At 39.8% G+C, this 25802-nt stretch overlaps 1 protein-coding gene across 2 annotated transcripts; it reads right to left on the reverse strand.

The window, feature by feature from the left end:
* ASMTL (acetylserotonin O-methyltransferase-like) lies at window positions 1-25156 on the reverse strand. Of its 2 annotated transcripts, none has more exons than XM_014960364.1 (13): window positions 25010-25156; window positions 23397-23528; window positions 21785-21832; window positions 21121-21185; window positions 19022-19083; window positions 16429-16537; window positions 13445-13871; window positions 10578-10740; window positions 8601-8785; window positions 6485-6614; window positions 5171-5314; window positions 4549-4671; window positions 1-717 (listed from the first exon to the last, which is right to left on the reverse strand). In XM_014960364.1, the coding sequence occupies exons 1-13, from the start codon at window positions 25100-25102 to the stop codon at window positions 503-505; spliced, it is 1896 nt and encodes a 631-aa protein (XP_014815850.1). In that variant the 5' UTR covers window positions 25103-25156; the 3' UTR covers window positions 1-502. The 2 variants fall into 2 exon arrangements, with proteins under 2 accessions (XP_014815850.1, XP_014815849.1); XM_014960363.1 differs by lacking the exon at window positions 1-717 and adding an exon at window positions 1901-3548.
* Between the last annotated feature and the right edge of the window lie 646 nt (window positions 25157-25802).

The raw sequence follows: 25802 nt of genomic DNA on the forward strand, positions 1-25802 counted from the left end.
TTTCCAGACTTCATTAGACAATGTTTCTTTATTTACAGTAGAGAGTGTAACATAAAATGATATTAAAATGGATGGTAATGGAGTACTGAAATGATACCTACTTTAACCTCCAGGAAAAGGGGGAAAGCAGTGTGTGCTGGTCTAAAATCTGGTGTATTCTAATTGCAGCAAGTATGAAGAAACTGTGATTTGTCAGCAAGGTGATTACTGCTGCAGGGCTGCTGACACAATTTGTGGTTGGAGACTTGTTTCTGAGGGTAGTACAGGTGTTGTGCAGCCACAATTCACTGCTATCAAATGATGCCGGAATCTTCTGGCACCATTTTGATCAAGTTCAAAATAAATGCAATCCATTGCTCCCCCTTTTAAAAGTAACTTCAGAAAACTGACATAACATTTCTTGTTTATGGTATTGATGGGAAACTGAGAATGTATTTTGCATAATTAGAAAAGATCAAACATGTCTAGAGACATCCAGATTTTACTATTAAATCCATTTTTTCTAGGTCTTAATGCAGAGAATGACATCTAGCAAATTTCCTGTCAATCTGATTTTGACATTTGTGAATCCATGTTGTTCCAGTAAGTGTTGATATTCAGAGCCACTTCTCTCCTTTCCCTCTGTCTGCACAAGCATGTTCAAAGACTGCAGCAGAGCTGTGCTCCTCATCTTCTTCTCATCATCCAACACCATTTCAGCCAGCAAAATCCCACAGCCTAATTTAAAAACAAATACATGCAACAGTACTAATCCATTATTAGGCAAGAGAATTTCTGCTACCATATATAAGGGTGCAAACTACAAGACACGGGTAATTTATCGTTTATGGATTTGCTCTGCTATTAAATGACTATTAAATCCACTATTAAATGTATAACCCACTCCTCTCGCAAAACCCAGGAAACTCCCTTCCATGCTACGGAGGGATCAAACACTCCCAAGTCAAGTCATGTCCCTGTTTTCAGGGGAAGAAGAGTTGACTTCTGTAGACCTGGCACGAGGTTTTTGCAAAACAGTAAGATAGGAAGAGTAGTTCTTTGGGATATATTGCTGCTTCACACTTATACCGAAATGGTGCCAAACAGACAAGACAGTGGATGGCAAGCATTACAGAAGCAGAGAAGTCAAAGGTGACTAGATAATTTGAACGCCCAATATTTAGGAATCAAATGTTAGGGTGATGAAGCCCATTTGTCAGGATTCAGGAAGTCTTTTCAGTGTAACACCATGAAATCCACCCCTTTTACCAGTCAGCAAAAGATAGCAGCTTTCTCAAGAGCAACTGAAAAATTTAATTTGGTCATTAATGAAAGACGACGACTTTATAATTTCTCAAGTGACTGGGCTATGTCAAATGATTATAGAACAGCTTAAGCTGAAACAGAGCAGAGGAGATCTGTAGTCCAGCCTCTCGCTCTAAGCAGGGCAGCTCTACAGTCAGCTCAGCTTGTTCAGGGCATTGTTCTGAAATCTTGAAACCTCAAGGGCAGTGATTCCACAACCTCTCTGGGCAACCTGCTCCAATGCTTAATTATCCAGAGAGCGCAAAGCTACGGTGCAATACCACAGACCCCATGCCCAAGGGACTAATGCTTAGTGTGTACAGAGTATTGTGCTTTAATCACATTGAGGTTGTGTGGTAGCCAAGCAAATTCTATTCAAATTTTACAGTCAGATACATAGTACTTGGAGGCACAGTTTTAAAGTCTGTGACAGTTACAGGTGTGCCAGCTTTAGGACTGAAACTTTCTGGCTGAAACAGCTTATAGCAGCTTAAACAACAGTATTATGGACTTCATGAATAACTCTGAGATGAGAAACATCCGATTGCTAGAATGGGTCTCTCTCAAAATACAAACATGTTAAGCATAATGGCAAGCATCATGTCAATATGGAAAATAAAGTTATTTTAAATTTATTAAATGGTTAATATTTCTCCTTATCTCTTTCAATGTGTAGATGAGATCAGTCAAATTTCTATTCATAAGAACCTGCTAAAAATTTAAAACCCCAGTATGGTTTTACCAATATGGTAAAAGTCTGACATTCCCTAATTTTGTACAGCTGAAATGCTCTGTAGTAAGCACATTTCTCATGATGAATTGAATCAATGTGGCACTTTAGCTTTACTCAATGCTCAAAGAGCAAAGTAACTTCTGATTAAGTAACATAAGACAGAGTCTACCAGGCAGATGCAACTCGTGACCTTGCTTATCAACTCCTTAATTTGCTGAGGTTGGTGATTCAGCATAGGTACAGCCTCTTTTGCACTGCCTTATTGGGATTATTGCTGTAGAAGTGTGACAGGCAAGAAACTCACAACTGATAGAGAAGAAAGCCAGTTTGAAAGTCAACTTTAATCTCCAGGAAGGCTTCCACTACAAAGTACACTTTAAATAGAAAAAATAAGTATCAATGAAATATCAGGGGAAAATAAACATTAGGAGAGGTGACATCAGTTACAAATTAATTGAAGAGATGGGATACAGTATGTACTTCTCCAACAAAAGAATGGACCATGAAGAAACTTCTACTTTTAATTTTCGTAAGAGAACTTACACGTAAGTCCTAAAACTCATCTCAAGTAATGGGACAGAAAGCATATGTGGTCATTTAATCATACTCAGGAAAACCTGGAACTGATAGGAATAGCTCTCAGCTGCAGCCTGTGTGGGTATATATGTGGCTGGAGGTGAGAGGCTGCTGAAGTTTCTGTGACATTATAGCTGCTGTAGGAACATATTTGAGCTTCATCCTATTTTCACTTTTGCCTGTGGATAAAGTGCTTAAAAAGGGGTATCCTTGAGATGTTTGAGTAAAGCTGCACAGAAAAGTGAAAAGGAGCACTAACATCCCCAAATTCATACAGGTGGTACAGTATTCATTTTTATTTTTTCATTTCTGATAAAAATGAACAGTAACCGCTGGATACACTGCAGAGAGAGAATTCTCTTTAATTTTAATGTCCTAGAAAAATAAGGTATTCATGTGGTTCATAAAAGCTTGTAGTTTTAACTTGCCTAGTTCACACATGCCATAGACTTGACAGCTATGTCAAGTCTAAGCTTAATGCGGTCTGCAAACTAGCCAAAAGAACTGGACATAAAGGTATTTAATACATAGGAGTTTCAGCCTCCCCCAGACACTTTTTAAATGGATAGAACTCAGTCCTGCAGAAGCTGCAGTCCAACTTTTATACAAGGCTTGTAACAACTACACTTCAGATAAAGGGTCAAAGTGATCCTAAGCTGACAATGTGCCCTGGTTGGTGATGGGTGTATTGCACTAGTGTTGTAAAAACTCAGCATCCCAGTTTGCTTCTGGGCACATTATGGTGACAGATTCTCCTTGAAGCCCAAAACAGCATCTAACAGGTTTCCCGTGATCTTAATTTGTACATTTGTGAATCCGTATTTCTCCAGTAGCTGTTTATACTCTGAGCCACTTCTCTGCTTGCCTTCAGTCATACTGAGGGACTGTAGTACAGCTCTAGGAGGGTGCGTCTTCTGTTCCTCAAGCACAATTTCTGCCACTAGCAAGGCACTTCCTGCATTTGCAAAACAACCAAAAGTGGTTCAGTAAAGTATTTCTAGCTTCAAGTTTTTAGTGTTTTATTCAGATAGTTAGGGAGGTGCCTCAGGCTAGTGTTTTAATGGTCTTCAGTGGAAATTGGAGATGGAAATTTACCTTCAGTAATCTCTTCCTGGAAGCAACCATTAACCGTTAAAAGGAAGGGGGAGTTCAGAGCACTGTCTCCACTTCAGTGAAGTTCAGATCACTTCCTGACTATGTTCTTAAACTCAGTCTTATTTCCATTTGAACTAAGCAACTCTTGTAAACATGTCATACCCCAACCTTCAAATAAGAAGATTAAGACAGTCGCCCACAATTTTCTTTCATAATTTATAAACAGGATTATGCTTTATGGCCAAGGCGTAATTTTGAATGCTCTCCTATGAAACAGACTCCATAGCAACAGTTAATCCTGTTGGATTAAGGAATCAGTTGATTTTAGCAGTCAGGCTTTTCTCCTCTTTGCCTTTCCCTTTGATACTTTATACTGTCCAAATGTAGAAGAAAGCAGAAGAGCCTACACATTTCTCAAGAAATCTGTGCATAAAGTAGTGCTGAACTCCAGTTTATCGTATTCTGGGCACTACTGAGACAGCAAAACAAACTGCTGCTTCTTGATTAACCTGAAGGAACTTTAGTTAGACTACTTCTATGTACAGAAATAAGCACATGCTTAGGTATTTGATGATATGGGGCTTAGTAAGAAAGACTGGGCATGGCAGAGATGCAGGAGATGACATAGTTGTATGTGAAATCTGCAACTGTAGTAAGGGCTTATTTTAAATAGTTTTATTAGCAGCTTTGTTTCCTTTTTTTCTTAGTAGGTGTTACCATAATGCAAGCAGAGACATTCAAGCAAAGACTATTAGCATCAGACAGAACCATATGCTTTTCTTAATATGAGCTACTTATGCTTATGCATTATGTTTATTCATTAACATGCACCTTTAAACCCAGAAGATGAAAAAATTTACCTGGTTTGCAAACAGCTGATATCTTGCTTAACAGCACATGTACTTTTTCATCAGACCAGTCATGAAGAACACGTGAAAGGATATAAAGATCTGCTTCTGGAAGATTATCCTTGAAGAAGTCACCTGTTGGAAAGCAGAGTTAGTACATTCCTACAGAAACCACAGAGAACATTCCTACAAAATGAAATGAAAATATTGTGGAGGAACTAGGAGCTTCAGCAGAAAGAAACAAGAATGAACAGGTACAGGGATGCACTGATTTGCAGATAAGGAAAACGTAGTTAAGGAGAAAAGCAGATCACAGGTTAAGAGTTCTGTAACATATAATGCCTAGACATGAAAAGCCTGAGAAAAGGACATGCAGCCTCTACTCCCATGCGGTACCCCAAAATTACTAATTCATACTTATTTATGCACATTTTCCAACAATAGCAAGTTTGTTTTTATCTCCACAGGCTTAAGGTGTAGTGTTCCCATTTAGCATGGGTGAGCCTACATTGCCTTGTACTAAGATGCACGTTTGGGGTCAGAGCAGCATAGCACAGAATTTTCTGGAGCACAAGAGCCTGCTCTGTGCTCCAGGATAAAAGAAATAAGACACAAGGTCGTATGTTATATTTACCTGATACAAATGTCACTGGAGCTGTGTGTTGTCCTGAAGGCTGAAAGTAAGAGGTATTTGCAATGACTTCTGGAAGGTCAAATACTGTGACCTTGAGATTTGGGTATATTTGTACTAATTCATGAGCCAGAGCTCCCGTGCAACCTGTTGAAAATTTTTTTAAAAAGTCAAATCAAGTCTTTTCTCCCAGCAGTTGCAGACATTTTTAAAGACAGGAACCGTATGTAACATTAAGATAGAAATCTCAAATCAGAATTAGAAGTAGACAGTCAGTTCCACAATTAACATGGGCAATAGCATTTCCTGGTGGATTGAGCAATGCTTTAAAGCTTGGGAAATGCAGGCATTACTCCTTACTGCCACAGCATTGCTAGTATGACCTTTGATACCAGTACTTCAGGTTTTTTGAGGGGCAGGACGTTAAAGGACAAGGACTTGTAATTTGTGGATGAAGAGCACTAGAACTGTTTACCATTTACAAAGCACTGATATCTGAAATTTGACAAACACTCTCCAGCCTGGTGAAGGATAGAGATGGTAACGTCTTGCAGTCTCTGCACAAAGGGCAAGTACTGTAATTGTACTGGTGTAATTGCACCAGCACTGTGTAAATTCCTCAGAATTTACTGAGGATGCTGCCCACCTCCTCAGGCACTAAGTAAAGTGTTTTTCCATCAATGGATCTTTCCCTATGTAGTAACGCTCCCTCTGTGCAACTCCGAGCACAAGGTAAAAAAGGACAGTAAGAAGAGCTTCTTCAGGTGTATCATTGGTCTTCACCATTTTGGTGTTCATCTTAGATAGTAATAATTAAAACAACACACAAAACACTGAAATCCATTCTAGAAGAATCCAAACTTTTTGTTCTAGCAGTGCAGTGTTTCAAGTTTGATTGCCCAATATAGAAGGATTCAGAAATAAATCCTTCATTACTTTTGAAAATCTTGAACATGCCGAAGGACAGCAACAGCACAGCTGAAAATGAAGATCTCAGCCCAATATTCTATCAGCTGAGCCACAAACCACATGTTTTCTGTGTTAAGCTATGTGTCAGTATGTCACTGATTGTGACAAACATACATTCACTTGAAACTACTCAAAAACCATTTAAGTAACAGTGCTGTCAGTTAACTGCACCCAGTCCTTTTATTCTGACACTACCAGAAAAACACCAGCAGACAATATTACTTCAGTTCCAGTAAAAAAAAAAAAACAAAACAACAAAACACCCACAAAATTTTTAAGTAATGAAATATGATACAGAAATCAAGCTTTTTCTTTTAATAGGTATAGCAGTTCAATTACAGGCAATACCTCCTAAATCACAAGCAGACTTAAACTGCGAAAGATCAAATGCTGTAGCCACGTCTCTTGCTGTCAGGTGGGCAATGCTGTGCATGGCAGCCATAAAACGTTGCTTCACCTCCTGGCTCTGATAATAGTCCTAAGAAGGGAAAAAAATCACAGTAACTGAAGTTTTTTTTCATAACTTAGTAACTAAAACTATGTACAAACAAGGTAGTAGGTATACACCATTAACATTAGCATTCTAAAATTAAAAGATCAGTTAAAAGTGCCATTGACTAATTGCTCATCCAAATCCTTTTCTGTTTCACTGTAGTGATAAGTAGGTTTTTGCATCCTCTCAAAAATTCTGATCACACAGACATCTTTTACAGTGAGTCTCAAAGGACATACACATGACTGGTTTGAACCCAGTCTTGGTGATGTTCCAAGGGCTGTTAAATTCAACACTTCTGCCCACTGAAGCTGGGGCAGCATAGCAGGAAGAAGGGATAATCTGAAAAGTGTTTTTTAAAGAAATACTGTGCCTTTGATATACTTTTACTAACATATTTGCTCCACAGTGAAACGTCTCCAGACTTTAAACTGTCTGAAAGGGCAGATTGAGTTTTTTCTTTCAGTCCCCTAAAGCGTACCTCCTTCTTCTTGATATACTCACAAATTGCTTTCGTTTAATTCTGATGGGAATTTCTGATGGGAAAATAATTAGATGATTGAACCATAACTTAAACCAGAAACATTAAAGCTCATACTGGGTTTTATGACTAGATGACAGGCAAGCACTCAGTACCACAAGCCTCATGCCTTTACCTTTGAAATGATACATAAGCATGAATCCCTTTATGTCACACTTTCATACAGATTTCATCAGTTATGTCTAGCTTTACAGCTACCATGAAGTGGAAGTATCTCCAGGTGGTGGTATGCACAATGCCACGGGCAGCCCATATATTCTGCCTGGACATACTATCCTGTACAGGTATGGAGTTCAGGCCTGAACTGGTAGTCTCTTGCCACAAGCATCACCCAAACAAACTCAAGTTGGTAATCCAGATGTTTAACAAAGGATGAGATCCAGGTCGCCCACATTAAAACACTTAATATGCACACAACTTTAAGCATCTACTGCAGCAGCTATCCTAACAAAAGGTATTCAAACTCCCTTTAAAATAGCTTTTGAAAGATTCTTAAAGGAGTTTCTGTCCACCAGTGATCTAGGTACATTAGGCTAACAGGACTTTCTTAAGTCTCCAAAACCTCTATTTCCTTCCATCAACTATATAAAAGGAGATATCTACATCCCTCAAGGAGACTGGCTCTACCAGCATCTAGAAGTTAAGTACAAATTAAGGACCGCAGGATGTAGTCTGATGCACACTTCAAGCCATTACTACTGTCAGAGATGAAGTCCTGACATATTCTCCTGCTCACGCTATTACCCCTCTCCTTAAGCAGGCACAAATATTTAATCCCCCTCAACCTGATTCACCAGGTGCATAACGGATGCGTTAGGCTACTTAAGACCCTAGGTGATTCTCCAGTCTGAACACATCCACCCGAGCTAGCACTGGAAAAGGAATGCTACAGAGATGGGAACAGATGGAAGAAAGGATTACAGTTCTTAGATACCAGCTAGAAGCATATAGGAAACTACAAACCTTTATAAGACACTGGATCCCGTATCCACTGCATCAGCAAAAAGCAACTTTGAAAACAGCTTTGATTACACAGTCAGCATAGACTGAACTGGATGCAACCAAGCGATTCGCATCCAATATGGAAGGAGTACATGTGTGATAAGGTACTACCTGGTGTTATAAAAAGGCCACATAAATGCAAATTAAACATGCCCAGAGGTTGTTCTGAGAGTGTGTTAGCTGTATGGCCAACACTTAAGCGAGAGAATTTTTGTCAGTATCATATTTCCCAGTATATTCTGTGATTGCTCCAGCACTTTCCAGCCTAAAGTTGAAGGGAACAGAAGTCTGAGACTAGCAAGTTGCACTGTGTTTCTACAATTTCTAAGACTGACCAACTTTCTTAAGACAGCTCAGTCTCCATTTGACCCTAGATCAGTTCTGGACTTCTCACAGTGAGTTTTGATGCTAATAAGACTTTACATTACCTTAAATAAATCCTCTTCTTTCTTTCCAAAGGCTCGATGGTTCTGCCTGCTGCCTTCTTTGACAGCAGACTCCAAGTTTGTGAAGAGGGGCCAAAGGTGGTCATTAGAGTGGATAATGTAGCCATGAAGTGAGTATTCACCATCTGAGGTCAGGTAGGTATTTGCTGAATCTGTATTACTGTAACCTTGCAGGAAGAAAACAATTGTAACCAGCTTTGTTTCAGTACTTTCCAGCTGTCACTTAAAATCTGAAGGCATGTTTTCCTGTGTAGCCCTTACATAGCTAGAAATCCTGATCCTGAGATCTTATTAGTTTTTGTGCAAAGACTTCTATGAAATCATTCTAAAGGTCTTTTCATTCTTAAAGGAGCAGGTACTTTGTTTATAAAAAGAACTTAGATGTTGGAGGATACAGATAGGGACCAATTTCTATTTATTTATTTATTTTTTAAACCAGAGTACCTAAGTTATACATCTGATATTCGGGGGAGAGTATTACATGTTCTTCATTCTTCACTGCATTTTAGTTTAGATTATGACTTCTCCTTCCCTTAAACTCAAGCTTTATCCAGTATGTTTTGTCTTTAGGTCTTTCTCCTTGGTCTTGTCCTCTAACAGAGTTGAAAGCCTCTATTGTTTCCTTTTCTTGGCACTTGACCATTTCAAGTCTTACTGTGTAAATGATGCTTATAACTTATATGGAAACTTATGGAAACTTTTAACTACATGGTGCAGACTGAAAAAGTTCATCCCAATACTGACTCCCTCACCTACATACAACTTCAAGCACTCTTCCAGGTAGGGGCACTAGAACTTAAGCTGTTGTCTATGAAGAAGGACACATTTCAGAGCTCTCTTCATTAAAACCTGCAACTCTGCTGAAGATTGTGACTCTGATGCAGCAGGGAATGGAATATAGTCCTTATTTTAGATAGAATCACAGAAACATTTGGGTTGGAAAAGACCTTTAAGGTCATTGAGTCCAACCATTAACCTAATACTACCCAGTCCACCACTAAACCATGTCCCCCAGCACCACATCTACCCATCGTTTAACTACCTCCAGGGACAGCGACTCAATCACTTCCCTGGGCAGCCTGTTCCAATGCCTGACAACCCTTTCAGTGAAGAAATTTTTCTTAATATCCATTCTAAACCTCTCCTGGCATAACTTGTGGCAATTTCCTCTTGTCCTATTGCTTTTTACTTGGGAAAAGAGACTGATCTTCACCTTGCTACAACCTCCTTTCAGGTAATTGTAGAGAACAGTAAGGTCCCCCCTTAGCCTCCTTTTCTCCAGGCTCAACAACCCCAGCTCTCTCAGCTGCTCCTCATAAGACTTCCTTCTCCAGACCGTTGCCCTTCTCTGGTCCTGCTCCAGCACCTCAATGTCCTTCTCATAGGGAGGGGTCCAAAACTGAACACAGTACTCAAGGTGCAGCCTCACCAGCACCAAGTACAGGGGGACAATCACTTCCTCAGTCCTGCTGGCCATTCTGTTCCTGACACAGGCCAGGATGCTGTTGGCCTTCTTGGCCACCTGGGCACACTGCTGGCTCATGTTCAGCTGACAGGCGACCAACACCCTGAAGCTTTTTTCTGCCAGGCAGTTCTCCAGCCACTCTTCTCCAAGCCTGTAGTGCTGCCTGGGGTTGATGTGCAAATGATACATCTGAGCTATTACATTGTTCCCTGGCACTGCCCATATAACTTTTTCTTAGAAATTTAGTCAGTACCATGTCCAGAGAGCAAAAGCAATCTAAGGATTCCTCAAGGAAAACCTGAATGTGTTCATTAGGTAAAGCCAAAATAAAACAATGTCAGCTACTAATAATGAAAGCAAAGAAACAACAATCTATTACCCTTTCCTCAAATCCAAGTTACCCACAAGATCAAGTCAGACCCTGTGACCTTCAAAGCATCTCTTCCAGTCCAGCATGACTTTCAAGCAGCTGGGAATGAGGAGAAATTAGTCACCTTGTGGTGTTTTCTCCAGTAATCCAAGAGCAGCACATGCATCAAGGAGTCTTTCTGTTCCACACACAGAGGTTCCAACCTCATTTGCAATATCCACAGCCTTCAATGGACCTTTAGCTTTCAGATGATCAAACATCTTGAGCTTAGATGCTACAAACAGAGCCTACATGCAGGAAGAAAAATATGTTAGCTTGCTGTGCTTAAAAGACTGCAATCAAGAAATGTAAGAACTGTAAGTTTTGCCTAGAATTATTCTACACAACTACTGTTCTTTAACAAGCGCAATAACAAAAACTCCTGATAAATTGCTACTTGCACAACCTTTGAACTGATACCACCTGGAAACTATAAGAATAGGAAAAAGAAGGTGAGAAGACAGGGTCAACAGCTTGGCTAATCCAGATCAGTCTTTCTAGTATTTTGTAATTCCCAGTTCAGGGCAGGGAAGGAAGGGGAAATACCAAAGAAAATACTCTGAATATGGATCAGAGTATGCAAATTAAGAACATACTAAGTTTGAGAAAGTATGATTTAACTAACCCTTATCCCCTCTTGTTCTGTAACAGCAGCTGTTCAGAGTTAAATATGCAGCAACATCTTTGCTTGCAGGAGATTTCACTCTGCTTTATGAAGTCCTTCAAACAACACTCAAGGATCAAAATGAAATAGAACTCGAGAGCTTTTGTGAAACTAAATGCTTCAGTGCTTTTATCCCTATTCTGTAAGTGAAGAGATGATGAGTTTTGTCAGATCACAGGAAGTGTTCATTGCAACTGGTAATTAATTTTACAAAGAGCCAAGCCCTGAGAAAAAAAATTCCCACTAGTTCAACGTGAAAATCAGCCCTTCTTACTATGACTTTACACTGGTCTAGTGGGAAAGTAAAGCTTCTCCTCCTATTTACAGCCTCCACGGGTTTTCACAGCACAAAAATTAATTCGGCATCACGTTACTGTAAACAGTGTACATAATATGCAACAAAATCCTGATGATTCTCTTTATTTTTTTTTATTTAAATTGAAGAACTGCTAAGCATCATCTCATCTGCTAATGTACATCAAAACTTGCTCCCCATGGATACACGAGGAAGTTCACAAACGCAGGAGTCTCAATGCTGCTTTATGCCAAATCTCTCCTTACTGCTTTGCACGCCTGCAAGCAGCACACCCACACATCTACAGTGACCACACTATGGTTTTCCTTCAGATTCGAGTACAACTTTCTGCTGTTTCAGCAAAACCATTGTCCATTGTCTTGTGTGTTTCCCTCCATGCATGTTTCCCCTCAAATCTGTTCTATCTTTAGCTCCAGGTTTCACTGGTGCTTTAGCAGTTGTTTCACCTCTTCCTAAAACATGAATGACTTGACGGAGATCAGTGATCTATTAGAATTACTGGTGTTCATTTCTCCTTCACCTTCTTCTCTACACTGCAGTTTTGAGTAAAAAGTCTGGCAGCCCTTAAAATGTCCAGTTACTCATTTGTTACCACACTTGGCTGCTGCACAGAGCATGTGACCTTCTGTTCGTAAGCTGTTATGTCTCCATCAGATATTGCATGGAGGCTATCAGCTAAACATACCTAGAACATGAAACAGTATAAAAAATATAATCTCCTTAATAGGGAATAAAAAATTAAGATCTTCCACAGAATTCTCACACTAAGCATTAAAAATTAGAAAGGAAATATAATATATACAATTCTTGTCACAGTGTTGTCAGACAAGTTAACCATATTAAATACTTTCTTTACAGAATATATAGTTCTAACTTCCTGCTTGATTGTGCTCTTGTGATCCGCAAAGAAAAATATTAAAAAAAAAATAAGATCTTCCACAGAATTCTCACACTAAGCATTAAAAATTAGAAAGGAAATATAATATATACAATTCTTGTCACAGTGTTGTCAGACAAGTTAACCATATTAAATACTTTCTTTACAGAATATATAGTTCTAACTTCCTGCTTGATTGTGCTCTTGTGATCCGCAAAGAAAAATATTAAAAAAAAATAATCAGTAATTAGTGAGAAATTTCTTAAAAGCATTTTGAAGTTTCCCTACAACATTCCACTTTTTCCTGCTTGATTGTGCTCTTGTGATCAGCAAAGAAAAATATTAAAAAAAATAATATCAGTAATTAGTGAGAAATTTCTTAAAAACATTTTGAAGTTTCCCTACAACATTCCACTTTACTTGTGGAGTAAATGTTCTGCTTCTGAAGTTACTGTTATTCTGAAGCTGCCTAATTACACTAGAGCCAGAATCATTGATGTAGCCAGTGGAAATCATGATCTTGCATAAACTGCATTTAATTAGACAAGACGACAAAAGGGACATATGGGAGGCAAGAGGGTACTCTTTCCAGACATACTGGAAGCACAACTGCACTGTTCATAACGGAGGTTAATCATGCAAAGACAAAAAATTTCTGAGGACTTCTTTCTCTCAAGATGCAAAAATTTTTATCAAATGATTAACTGAAATTTGATAGAACAGCTAAAGCAAATACCAAAAAACCCCATTGTTTTCACTGCAATAGAAGTTTCAGCCATACCTGAGGTTAATCATGCAAGGACAAAAAATTTCTGAGGACTTTCTCCTCTCAAGAAGCAAAAATTTTTATCAAATGAGTAACTAACTGAAATTTCATGGAACAGCTAAAAGCAAGTACCAAAAACCCATTGTTTTCACTGCAATAGAAGTTTCAACTATCTTATATTCTCTGGTACTTCAGAGGTCCTTTTATTCTAATTATTAATACATTGTTACTCCACCTCAAGTATTTCACATTACCTGCTACATATTGAAGTTCAATGAAACAATCGTATCAGTTAGCAATGTTATGAGTAGTTTTATTTCTCCCCTTACCTTTGAAGCTCTAAAACCATCCATCAGGTCTAGAATTTTAGATGGAACTTTTGCTGCACTTTTCAACACTCCATTCTGATTTTCCAAAGGTACCATAAAACCAGTTCTGACACTAGAACTGTTTTCAGATTTACAAATAGCTCCCGAGGAACACATCCCACTGCTGTCCAACTTACTAGCACCTTTGTGCTCTGTGAAATTTGAAGATTCACTTTCTCCATCACTTAGGTTCTCAAAAGTGTCCACAGAAGGGATAGAGTCATACTTTTTATGTTGCACATTGTGTTTAGGGGGCGGATAGTACAATTCTGCTAGCTTTTTGCAGAAGTGATTGAGAGGAAATCCCACCACGTTCAAGAAGTCTCCGTGGACATACTCAACTAACATTCCACCAAGGGCCTGGATTCCATATCCACCAGCCTTGTCCCTGGGAGAGAGAAAGCAAAACCAACACGTTAAGATTAAGAGTAAAGGTAGCACAGAACACAAAATAATCCACCAGCACAGCCGGTCTATCGCAGCTTATCTGCCTGTATGCATTTCCATTCCACACAGTGCATTTGCATAATTACACCTAAAGACAAATGAGATTTCCAAGGTTACTTTCTGTGAAAGTACGTTCCTGTGCCAAATTACTAGCGTTACCATGACATTTTACTGTTCACATTTAAGGAACAAGGTAGTTAGAGGTATGCTTACTACATGATAACACCAAATCTGAAAGTCCAACTCAGCAAGGTTTGAAACCAAAGGTCAGTCAGTCTCAGATCTATTAACTTTAGATAGTATGGAATTACACAAACTACTTGTGAAAGAAGGTTGCTACACAGAGAAGACTGTAGATTTTTCATCTTAGATTTGATCAGAACCAGCCCTTTAAAACTTTTTCCTGGATTCCCTTCCAGTAGTCTCCTATGAGAAACAGAGGAATCAGTATCCCAGCAAACGGGATTTTTGAATTGCTATACACTAGGAAATGGAGCTTTCCCTTTAATATTACATTTTAACAGGAATAAAATAAAGTGAAAGGCTGCCTTTCTGCAGCCAAAATTTTTGAGGGGTTTTTATAGCCTCATCACAGTCTACCTTGAGATAGCACTTTTCCCTCCTCCCTTATTGATACCTTATGTCAGCTATATGCTTTTAGAATTAGGCCTTGTGTCACCAGTGACTGACTTTTAAAATAATATATGCCAATTTCATCCTTGCTATAAAAAGAACTCAATCCAATTCTAAACAACAGAGTCAATTTTCTTTTAATTTTTCATATGGTCATTTAAATCTTTTATGATTTCACAAAATTAAGTAGCCATTAAAAAAGAAAACAAACAAATGGTCACTTAACTGCAATAGTGTTTAAAAAAAACTGTATGCACATAAGCATGTAATCAGTATGGGTGTCCATGGAGGAGGGGACAAAAAAAATAAATAATGCACATAAGCATGTAATCAGTATGGATTTCCATGGAGGAGGGGACAAAAAAAATAAATAAAAAAACCAACCAGAAGACCCCTGTGAGAAACTTCCTACTGTTTTGCAAAACTTATATGACACTACATTTAGTAGTTCCTTCCCAAGGCCAGAGCAAGTGCTTCCTATGCTCTTGATTATATGAATGAGGCTTGATTGTCTTCTGCTCCAGGAACTAATGAAATATATTCTCTGAACCTTTGGTCCCTGAGAAACCCTTGCTGTCACACACCTTGTTTAGCAGAATGAACAGAATTACCCAGTGCTGCTCATGAGCCATTTTGCTGCAGCACAGCACTGCTAAAGCATATTTTATTCCAGAGGAAATAATGAGAATATTTCACAGTATCATTCAAACAGACATTCCTCCTAAAATTCCATGGTCATTTCTCTTTCAAACTGCAACTTTCTGATCAGCTGCATACTAAAGATCACCTTCTAAAAACCTAACTAGGAATTTCTGTTACAAACTATATTCTTGCTAGAAGATTCTTCTCTGCATAATCCAATTTAGCTTCAGTCTCTTTAATAAGATGGGAACTTCAGATGTTCAGAAAGTATGCCTTATTTACCCATAAGCACTTAAGTCCAAAGTCCGCACTGGTTTCTCTTTCCCCAGTAAAACATGACTATTGTTTTATAGCACAAATGAGTGCAGAAAACACCACGATTGGTATTCTTATACATTCAGAACGGAAGTCAGAGTCAAAAGTTCACCTCAGATCACCAGATATGCAGTCCATAGTGCTAACTATGGCCTGATTTGCCTTCACTCAGCTTTATCAAATACAAAGGAAAGGCAAATTCCATAGTCACAAACAATCCAATCCCTTGTTGCTTCCAAATATGTACTTTTAAAAAATATTATTATTTTAAACAATCTAATCAACTTTATCTTAGGAGTAGTTAGGCATTCTGTTCTCATCCTATTTGTTCTGTGGAATCAATGTTGTCTGTAACTAGTATATTGCAAGGGTGAAAGAAACACATGAGCTAAGCAACAATTATGGCATAAGAACACATATAAGTTGGCCACAAGAATAAGTGAAAATTGGGTTGGCGTTTCTTGCATCAGAGCAGTGCGATTTTGATAAACTAAATAAACAAAGTTCTAGCTTCTTTCAGTAAAGTTCTCCAATATCCTAATTATCCAGTACTCACTCTATTCACCTGTTTTATAATGAGAACAATCCATTGTCTCAGGTATCCAAGCTCCCTGAAGGCCTCTATTAACAGAGAGGTAATTGTATATTGCACGAGTACTTGTTCTAATTGAGAATATTTCAACACTCTTCAATTTTCAAATTTGTTAGGGTACTAAAAAGGTAGTTCACTTTCCCTGGAGGAATGGTAGCTCTAGACAAGAACAGAATACACACCTTGCATCACCCACACTAGCATTTATCACAAAATTTCATAAAAACACAAGACAAAATGTTTTATGTTGGTGGCTAATAAGATACCCTAAGGGCTGTTCTCAAGTACTGTGTGATAGCTTCAGGGCCTTACTTACATTGGCTCCCCACTGTGAATGTACTCCCATAAGAGCTCTTCAGACAGGTCAGAAAATTTTACTTTAGTCTCTTCATAGAAATCAGTGATTTCCGTCTCTAGATGATTATCTACAGAAAGGAAGAGGTCTTATTAGAAACAAAACCTGTAGTTTAAAGAGCATAACATCTCAGTTTCATTTCAGTTCATATTCATTTGACAGTTTTTGCATGGAAAAAAATTGAAGATACTACACAGATGTATGAAATGACTAATAGTGCATAACTTCCCCAAAAAAGTAAAAGCTTGCATTTTCAACCTCTATGCTGTTCAGGGACGGTGGACTCATAACTTCCCAAAAAAAGTAAAAGCTTGCATTTTCAACCTCTCCAGTCCTGTTTTGGGGCCAACAGGTTGTTCTCCCTGTGTGGGATGCACTCTTACATTAACAGTGCTCATGCAGAGCTAATTATGGCCTGCTAACATACACATCCAGCACCGAGGACAAAGAAGGCTAGGAACATCCATCTAGCTTTATGACTCTTGTCAAATAACTCTTAATGCCACCCCATAGTTAAACATGTAGCTGTTACAAATGCTTGAATGTGAACGTGCAACTACATCTGTACTGCAGACTCAGGCATCCAGCAGTCCCATCAGTAACCATCAGTGTCATTTTCATATCAGCTCTCAAGAAATAACAAGATTATTTCAGTCTTTGGTATCTAGAAGTAGTTGAGAGAAGGTCAGAGGTGCAATAAAGCACTGCACAGCCGGGTGCAGACCCTGTTGCATGTGGTACACTGTCAATCTGGTATCATTGCAGATGGAGACTTTCCCAAAACATGTTCAAAAGGAAACAGCCTTGCACAAATTAGTGCAGATTATTAGTTCTTTCTGCTCTTTCCGCTAAAAATCAAGGTCAGCATCTCCTGTTGCTGCTGGTCTGACAGCAGTGAAAATTCTTCAGAAGTAAGGAGAATCCACAGTACAGACCAAGGCAAGAATACTAACCAACTGCTAATGGTGTTAATGTTGAAAAACACATTTAAAGACTCAGCTGAAAAGAAGAAGTTGTTGCATATGAAGACAAATTACTTTGTCTTTCAGTATTGATTAAAAAAAAAAAAAAATCAGCTCAAGATGAAAACCCCATCTGTAACAACTTTAAAGACTCAGCTGAAATAAAAAAGTTGTTGCATATGAAGACAAATTACTTCGTCTTTCAGTATTGATAAAAAAAATATATCAGCTCAAGATGAAAACCCCATCTGTAACATATATGAGGTATATTTAACAATGGCACTGTAATTATGAACTAAAACTGTATTCTAGAAAACCCTTTGATTGCATCACTTGGTGATATGCAGACTTTGTCATTGATTGCATCACTTGGTGATATGCAGACTTATGGTATTTTTAGTCATCTGAATACGATGTGGCTAAAATTTGTAAACTTCAAATGAGACATGCTATCATAGCATCAGTACTGCAGGCCTGAATACAATGTGGCTAAAATTTGTAAACTTCAAGAGACATGCTATCATAGCATCAGTACTGCAGTTGTGTGCACTTTTACTTTCTTCTAAAGTAAGCAATGAAAGGCATTACTTTCTTGCTTGAGTCCTCACAGGAACCCCTTGACAGCATGTTTTATTTCTTTTGCAGCAGCTGTGTTTCTACAATAGAGTAAGCAATGAAAGGCATTATTTTCTTGCTCAACTCCTCACAGGAACCCCTTGATAGCATGTTTCTTTTGCAGCAGCTGTGTTTCTACAATACTAGCATATTTTAAGGGTACTGGATGACTGACTCTTTATTTCTATTACAAGAGTTAAGAGTAATCATTCCAGTAAATACTAAAAGGTGTAAATAATTTGTCCACAGAAAGACTACGTCCAGTGAAATTTCAGAGAAATTTTTCTTGCAGAAGTTCCACTAAAAGAATATTGGCATAATTATCTGAGGAAGTCCCTCAAACCAAACACTCCTTAAATTATATTAATGGTACAGTTCTCATAAAAACCACTTGCTTACTATATAAATTATCTGATGAAGGACATTGATGTATTGCTCCCTACAGTTCATTAACAGTCTGAGGCATTAAGCCATTACTTTACTCATCCCCTAAAAATGGGCTCTAAAGATTGTCTTATTTATTGAAAAACGAAGTAACTATTGATACAGCAACCACTTTTTCATCAGCTTGTATAAATAAAACACAGGAATGAAGTTGATATGGATCAGATTCTGCTCAGTCCCACAGTTTGTACTGCCTTACTTGAATTTCATTTAGAATATTCCCATGATTTACACTGGTCTTTTAATTGGTCCCACAGCTTTAAGAGACAGTATTTCTAAAGTCTATTGTATTTTGTCATCCTCCTTCCTGTGTGAAAACTGAATACAGTAAGAAGGTTGGCTTTTGTGGGGAGTTTTTAATTTATATATTGATAAAGTAATTCTCATCTTATTTTGAGTAGGAAGCCAGTTCAGACTGTATATGAAAAATTACCACCGTTTCTTTACTCGTATAAGTCTTTATGAGAATAATTTTTAATGAAAATATTGAGTTTGAATAAAACTACTGAGTTTCAATAAAATGGCACATGTACCTTTACTGCGGCAATGTATAATTGCCACTCCCGTGAACACACTGTGCTCTTTGCCGCTCAGCCTGTCAGGGAAAAAAGTAAGCATTAAGCAACAGTTTTATGCAAGCTGTCATGTGCAAAGATGTTCTACAAGATTGTTACTAAAGCCTGGCAAACAGACCATTATATTAATATATGACTTGATGGCTCTGACATGTATCCTAAATAAATACATTTTATTTTTTAATTTCAATATAGGTGAATATTGGCAAAACAAAAACATCCTATCAAGAGATTCAGTAATTTCAAGTGTCCAGTTCTAGCTTCTTTCAGTATCAAGAGATTCAGTAATTTCAAGTGTCCAACACCTCACTTGTACTGATGTCCACAATTTGGAAAAGTAGTCCATGGTATCAGCTTGTTTGCGCAGGGAGAAGTGACTATTTCAAATGCATAAGAAAAAGCCAACTGGCATAAAGATTGCTATTACAGACATCTTCACTGAAAGCTGGCAATAAATAGCTACGTGACGCAACTTAGACTAAACAAGTGATAGGCAACTAGAATTTATGGACTCATTTCATGCAGTGTGGTCCCCAGGGAGTCACGTTTTGCAGTGTAGAGGAGGAGAGCCCACAGACACTCCTACCCCAGACACATGTGCTCACTCTTGTAGTGGCTCCAGAGCGCCACACTGTGGCTAATTGATTTTGAGGGCTTTATTAATCTAATGTCTAAGCAAAGGGAAGTATTATAAATAGCATTAGAACTTGAATCCTTGAAGAGACTAATTAAGGAGTAGTCTCCTAGAGATTAGCCAGGCTATAATCTGATGTGATCAGAAGCATCTTGCACTCTTACTGTCCCCCACAAGATTGCACACAATTAACTGTAAAGTGAATCAGTGAGTGAAAATTTTAATCTGATATCTTGGATATACACAAATATTTATCTTGTCTGCATTTTCTCCTGTTCATATAGAACAAAATTAAGGATTTATACAAAACCTAAATTTTAAGTTCATTTCATATCCATGATTAAGTGACTCACCTACTGAACTTCAAAAAACCCAAACCCAAGACATTTGCATGTGTTAGAAGTAGACTTAGCTCTGCAAAAATAACCCCACAAACAAACAGTTTTTGAACTAACCAAACTTGGCATAATTTCAAGCAAAAACAGTAAAACAGTGGTGAGAAATCTCTTGCCAGACTCCTTTGGGAATCTCCTACTAAAAACATATGCTGCTGAAACTTTTTTTTTTAAACTATTTTTAAGTTACTAAAATGCCACAAAGAATCAAAAATTCAGCCTAAGTCATGAATGAAAAAAATATATATATCTAAAATAGACTTACAGAATAAACCTCCACAAACTACCAAGCCACTTGTGTTCTCTTTGCAGTTGGAATGTAAACTGGTGAAACAAGCAGTGCACCTTTTCTTTATTCTCCCCATAAAACAGAAGAGTGACTAGTGGATTCACCACATCTCATCCTTCAGAAAGGAGGTGACTAAAGGTATTTAGCTGCTGTTTCTTAAAAGAAGTGTGTGCTACAAAATAACATTAACCTTGTAAGGAAAAGTATCCTGTAGGAAAAAGCAGAAGCCTCAAAAAACACCAGTCCCATCTCCGTGGAGAACATTGATGGAAGATTTTCTTCTTCAGTTAAACCACAGTATTTAAAGCTATTGTCCATGAACACACATCACCATGTACTTCATTGTACATGCAATATTTTTCCATTAACCATCAAGCCCCAAACCACTTCTATGATGGTTCTGGCCTCGTTCCCATTATTATTTCTCTCCATCTCCCCTTCCTGTACCAGCTGAAGCATATATACAGTATTGAGATAAGGGACTCTAAAAACTAATCCAATTGAAAACAAAACAGGTTCATGTCCTTGATCAGCTCCCTAAGGTGAAGGGACAAGAGCAAGCAGCTGTGGGGCACATCAATCTGGTCTAACTCTTTCAGTAGCAAAACAGGCTTACACTATTTAAAAATGACTGAAAAATTTGTGTCCACTGAGTTCTTCATACAGATCAAGGCATCTGTACAGCTCCTTTCAAAACAACTTAAGACACACCTTTGGAATCTTACTTAAAATTACAGACCTTGACAGCATCCTATACGCATCTTGCTTATCAACTGGTTTCTCCAGGATCTGCTCATCCACAGTCTAAAAAAGAAAGACAGAGTAAGTGTGCTGGTTCTTCTGACTTTTCAGAAACTGAGGTCGGAAATGACATTCAAACCGTCATTTCAGCCAGAGCTTCAAACACAAGTCAACCGAGCAGAGCAAGAAGCACTTTGGTAAAACAGGTAATTTAGTGTCGAGCTCATAATGAGTGCAACACCCAGCACTGGAGTGGCTGCAGCTCTCAAACAAAAGGGTAATTGAAGTTCTTCTGTCCTTAACCATTCACTGTCTCTGTGGAGACACCATCTATAAAGTGATGCCTGTTACAAGGCACAGCATTGAACAGTTGACATGATCTGCACTTCTTGACAGTCAACAGATGCCCGAGAACAGAATTTCCATTACACACTGGAGGATCCAAGGCAATACTTAAGCAAGTAAGGCCTTTAGCACTAAAGATACCAAAAACTGCCTTGTTGGGAAAAAAAACCCTAAAACCCACACCCACAAAACCCCGAAGATGCATCATATTGCAGGTGTAACTTCTCAGTGAAGACTTTCAAACTTTAAACCTAAAGATACAAGTATTTTATACACCTGTCAAGTTAAACAATGCTAAACCACAGAAGACTTCTTACCACAATCGTGTCTGCTCCTATGACAACATCAGGTGTTCTCAGGTGTTTCTGCAGAGGCATAAAGAAAGAAGGTATTTCTCAAAAGAGGTAGAAAGAACAAAACCTTTTAAAACTTAAGGTAAGAAAACGTTAAGTTTGCTGGTTTACTGGTAGGGTTCTACACTGACCTGAAAATGAGACACTGTTTCTCCTTTTGCACCGTTTGCAGAATAGTTATCATTTATATCACCACAAAAGTGAGGAAATTGGGAAGCTTGAGCAAACCATTCACAGGTCACAATTTTGACCAAATACGTTATTGATGAATAAACACATCCAGAAAAGAGCTACCTGCCTTCTCAAAAGTCAGCCTTTTTTGGCATTAAACTGCAATCTGTCCTGATAACCGAGTTTTGATTTACTTGCATGTTATGAGGTACGTAGTTATTATTTAACACAGCAAGACAGAAAACTTGTCTGTAACTGTGATCATTATATTAAAAAGTTTGTAGGGAGGTGATTCTTCTATAGAAAGGTTGTTGATATGCTTTAAATAATGGAACTAATTCCAGACATCATTAAGAAAACTCCTGTATGAAGGAGCATTTTGAAACCCACTGAACTAGCATTATCTCCAGCATAGTGTTTTGCAATGAAAGCCCAATGCAAGTCAGTTACTGAGGCTGAGTTTAAAATCCACTCTCCTCATGCCGCACCATTCTCTGAAAAGAAGTTGACGGAAGCCTGGATAACGATTTACACTGGAGATCACGCAATATTTGCTTTGAAGAATGGTGACATCTGGCAACACTGTTGGTTTAAAGTGTTCGACATTCCTTTTCTGCCATCAGTATAGGCTCAGCAAACATACTCCTCTCTTTCAGAGCTGCATTATTAAGAAATTGTTATGGTACGTTTTGCGGGATCTCATCAGCTGGACTTCAAAATAGGTTCTGGTAGAGAGCAGCCTTACGTGCTCACACACAGTGATCACAGCCAAGGCCAGAAATCAGATATGCCACTAATAATGTAAGTTGTATCATTGAATACAGCACCTGAAATCACATCAGCTTCTCCCTTCTTAAAATGAAATTGCCTTTTCCTTTGTCCAGAATGCTTTAAAACTGCATTTGTTTTATCTGCTATCCTCCAGTACCTCTATACTCACAAATTCCGAGTATTCTCTTGTCACAACTGTTCAGTTGCACTACTGTTTAATAAAAGCTACAGCAAAGCACTGGATTCACATCGGTGTGCTTTCCCATAGCATCTGCCTCCCCGGTCAACAAGTGGAGCGAACAGGTACGGCCCTGAGTCAGGGTAAGATCCAGCCACACACCTGGCTGCTGGAAGGAGCTACCAAGTACACATCCCAAGTGAGAGCAGGTGCGCTGCTGACAAGAGATGCAGGCCTGTTTGTGGAAAGCCCAAACTGCAGGCATAGGGCCTTCTTTGGATTAGGTCAGTTAATTTCAGGAAGCTCTCTTTCACAAAAATGACAGAAAACTTCCCTTTCCCTGTAGTGGGTAAAATGCACTCAGAGAACACCTAAGAAGTACATGCAAATTAAGTCACAGTAACACGCACCACTTAAAGACAAAAATGCCATTGCCGAAAACACCTGGTAACTTACTACATGCATTCTGTTTGCTACTTCAAGAGCTTTCTGTTTTGCTGTTTCCACGGCATACTCATAAGGGGCTGCAAAAGCTGACTTTTCAAGTGTCTCCTTAAACCATGATGGAACCACTTCAAAACGCAGGCCCTGTAACAAAGGAAACCAATGCAGTCAATCTCGTCTTGTTATTAAAGGTTGCTCCCAAGACATACTAAGCAAGTCACAAATTTGATTTTTGCACTTTCTACTTTAACATCCCTCCCCTCCAAACACACAGATGGAAAAAAGAGCTTCTATTACAGCGCTTGGTGTATACATATCATTTGCAAGCAGTCCAAAACAAAAAACCCAATCAGAAAAAACCTTTAAACTGGTGTGCTTACTCAATTTTACCATTATTATTTATTAGAACATAATGGCATTAGTAACTTCACCATTTTTCTATAATAATCTAATAGAATAAAATTTATGCACGCCATGAACAGGCCACTCCACCACTGGATTTTTATTTATTGAATCCCTCCATGGCACTTGTGCACCTGTAGTGCACATTCTTACAGGAGCTTTACCATCCACACTTTACGTGTCATTATACATGTGATAAACAGAAACCAAGAACAGCTGGTTTCTGTGTGGTTTTGTCAAAAACCACCTGTTCTTCCTACTTCTTGCCTTCAGGCTGTACCTGCAAATTTATTACACCCAGCAGGCACATTATATTTCTAGTACCTTAGTGGATGCTTGAACCTTGGTGCTTCTCCACATCTCCGTCTTTTCCAAAGAATATACTTTATCCCATTTAAGTTCAATTTCCCCCATGGAGAATAATAACACTAAGCAATCTAAATTAGACACGTTGTAATACCCGAGCACCATTCAAAAGCCACCTGCAGCCTGCCCAGCGAGGTGGACACATTCCTCCACAGGGGCTGGAGGATCTGAATGACGGGTCAGAGCTTCCCTTGTGCTCCACAAGGGCTTTATAGAAAGAAGAGACATCTACTTTATAATCCCATCAAGTTTTCGTATGTTTCAGAAGGCTAAATCAAACTTTCATAAGTTTCAGTACTGAGTATCGAAAGTTAGGGCAATGGAAGTACATTTTTAATTACTTCCGTCCACTGTAGGGCTTCCCAAAGTTTTCACTTTTATGCCAGAAGTAACCGTGCCGCAATTTTTAAGCCTGAGCCAATCCTTTATTCGTGCGACCACCCCACCGCCCTGGTGGCTTCAGAGAACGCTTCAAGCCGCTCTCAGGCTGATTTGCTCCTACGCAGAGCTGACAACACGCGCCCTTGCTTAGGGAGCTAAAACTGACCAAGAAAAAATAACAAATAAATAATTATATTCATCCGTAAGCCGGCGCGCAGCTTGGCAGCTCCGCCACCCCGAGCCCCGCAGGCCGCTGCCCCGGCCGGTGTGGGGGGCGGGCAGGCAGGGCAGCCGCTATCGGCCCCGGCATTCCCGCACCCAGCTGCGGGCCCGCCCTGTGCCACCAGCCCCCGCGGGGCCCGGCATGGCGGCTGCCCACGCAGGGCGCCGGAGGGGCGGAGAGGCGACGCCACCGGCCCGCTCCCCCTGCCCCGGGGGGAGGCCAAGGGCCCGCCCGCCATCGCGCCCTCACTCACCACGTTGGTGAGGATCTCCTGCCGGCGCGGCGAGGCGCTGGCCAGCACCACCCTCTTGCTGACCAGCTTCCCCAGCACCGGGTTCAACACCATGGCGGCGGCCCACCGCCGCGCCTCCGCCTCCCGCTCCGCGCAGATCGGGCCCTGGAGTGGGAGGGGGCGGGCTGGCGGTGCGGGGCTTATACAGCGGCGGGGCGGAGCCGGGCCGGGCCCGTCCCAGCGAGCCGCGGGTGCCCGGGAAGGGGGGTTCGGCCGCCTGCGGCCCGTAGGGAGTGGGACTGCGCCGGTAATGGCGGCGGCGTGTGAGGCAGGCGCGGCCCGGGGCGGCGAGGGGTGGCCATGGCCCGCGGGTGTCGCGGCGGGGGGGGTGTAGTTCAGCCTTCTCCCTCCTTCCCCCTCCCATTTTAGCAAGTAGAAGGAGTTTAACACAAAAGCTGGGATGTATTCGCAGTGACTTGTAAATGGCGTGGCACTGTGTTGGCGCTGGGTAGCGGGAAAGTGAAATAGGGACTTCAGTGTTAAAAAGATACATCCAATGAGGTTGCCCAGAGAAGCTGAGGGTGCCCCATCCCTTAAAGATCATCGAGTTCCCACCCCCTGCCATGGGCAGGGACACCTCCCACCAGACCAGGTTGCTCCAAGCCCCATCCAGCCTGGCCTTAAAACACTTCCAGGGATGTGGCATCCACAGCTTCCTTGGGCAACCTGTTCCAGTGCCTCTCCACCCTCACAGGAAAGAATTTCTTCCTCATATCTAATCTAAATCTACACTCTTTCAGTTTAAAACCATTAC

The sequence above is a fragment of the Calidris pugnax genome, unplaced genomic scaffold (assembly GCF_001431845.1).
Source record: "Calidris pugnax isolate Ruff unplaced genomic scaffold, ASM143184v1 scaffold188, whole genome shotgun sequence".
NCBI lineage: Eukaryota > Metazoa > Chordata > Aves > Charadriiformes > Scolopacidae > Calidris > Calidris pugnax.